The 1,811-nt window shown below is 36.9% G+C and overlaps 1 protein-coding gene across 1 annotated transcript in view; it reads left to right on the top strand.

The window, feature by feature from the left end:
* Positions 1-1,811, top strand: part of LOC109479558 (nuclear receptor coactivator 2-like) — a 68,311-nt gene that overhangs the window by 38,926 nt on the left and 27,574 nt on the right. The window contains exon 4 of the mRNA XM_019781539.1: positions 852-949. Coding sequence (XP_019637098.1) covers positions 852-949 — 98 coding nt within the window. The remainder of the gene's footprint in view (positions 1-851; positions 950-1,811) is intronic.

Raw genomic sequence — 1,811 nt, forward strand, 5'->3', positions numbered from 1 at the left:
TTTGATGGTACTCTTGATGGTACTTTGATAATTATAAGGGACTTGTTTACAAGTTGGTGATAACATAAGGATTAGCATTAGGATAAGGTTTTGTCCCAGCTTCTCTACATTTTCCCATAATTGCTTGCCTCAAGTTCCAAGTGGAAAATGTATGACTTAATGTCATATTCTGTTTCAATTGTCGAACTTGAAGGCACCGTTGGCCCCCGGCTAGGGGTCAGAGCGTGGAACCTATGCCCAATTTTTTCCTGTATGTTAACATTTTTTTCTGGCAGTTCAAAACCTGAAGTTGCAGGAAATGGCTTCCATTTGTATTTGTTGGAGTCTCTTAAGCTATTATGTGTAAGTTGTATATTTAGGAAAGACAGAAGGCTGAAATTGCAGGAAATGGCCTCCATTTCTATTTATAACAGTCAAAATGCTATAGCTTCCTCCTCCGGAGGGGGGGTGCCCCCCCGGCGATGCGCGTTGCGCGCCGCTTAGTGTGTGCTCGGTAAGTTTCCTCCCTCATACTAAAATTTTCTGGGGAGAACCCTGATACTGCAGGATATAGCAGCATAATTTGCATTTCCACTGTTGAAAATGTAGTATGTCCCTAACTGCAATGCCACCTAGAGGTGAACGTGTGTACTGCAGGTTCTTACTGCAGAGTTTCCTCAATTGTCAATATGCTTTTTAGTATATGCAGAGGTTGAATTACAAAGTACAGTAAAACTAATTTGGCTTCTTGTCACAAGTTAGAATATACTATGATAGATCTCCAGTGTCAAATATGTGTAAACAGTGTCCATAAAATTTGGAAAATCATCCTCCAAGTTAAAAGTTAAATTTTCTGGTCATGTTTCTTGCAGAGGAATCAGCAGCAAGAGAAGCAGTGCAGCAGTCTGATGTGTCATCAAGTGGCCAGTCTCTTCTGCCCAGTAATGTGCTGGGCAATCTACTCTTAGAGGTAAGGGTTACTTTAACTGCAAATTGGATGCTACCTTACAGCCCACAAATGTATTGCTTTCAGACATTTAGATAAGGGGAAAACAGATAGCACAGTGGAAAACCAAGGCTCAGTTTTTTGGCATTGTTATTTTTATCAATCTCCGCAATCCGTAATTCATAAATGTTTTAAAGCTGCAATGTATAACATTATGATGATGCAAGAAGTCAATTTTCTGTACATTTCTTTACAAAGTACAAAGTACATTGAATCAATCCTCTATTGCAAATAAGTATCAGTCAGGCATGGGAGGTGCCCAAATATTTTCACCATACAAGTGTGTTTAAAGGTTAAAAACACAGCTTTTAGTCATGTTTGTTTACGTTCTTGGTATTTTGTGGTGGTACCACAAAATAAACTGGGCAATTTCATTGCCAACAACTAGAGTTCCCCGATCTCATACCTTCGCCAAATGATGTTAATCTTTATGACTGACAACTTATAGATTAGATTATTCCCCCCCTAATCTAAGAAATAGGAACCTAATTTTCATGAATTATATCATTTTATCATAATCTCAACCAAAAAAACAGTCTTATAGTAACAAACAATGCATTCTAGCATTTCCTGATAGATTATGCAAATGAGGTCCTGATTTGAATAAATTATGTTTAATGATGTTCACCTCAATTTAACTTTCAAATACCACAAGTATGAAATTCCAGGCAGTTATCATTACATAATTATAAAATTTTTCTCATTAATTATGCAAATTAGGTCATTATTAACATAATCAATATCTTCCTGTGTTTCTCTCGTTGTCAATTACCAATGTCACAAGCTTTAATTGTCCTATCATGGAATGCAGCTGATTTATAGAATT

Source organism: Branchiostoma belcheri, unplaced genomic scaffold (assembly GCF_001625305.1).
Source record: "Branchiostoma belcheri isolate BF01 breed outbred unplaced genomic scaffold, Haploidv18h27 scaffold49, whole genome shotgun sequence".
In the NCBI taxonomy this organism is placed as follows: domain Eukaryota; kingdom Metazoa; phylum Chordata; class Leptocardii; order Amphioxiformes; family Branchiostomatidae; genus Branchiostoma; species Branchiostoma belcheri.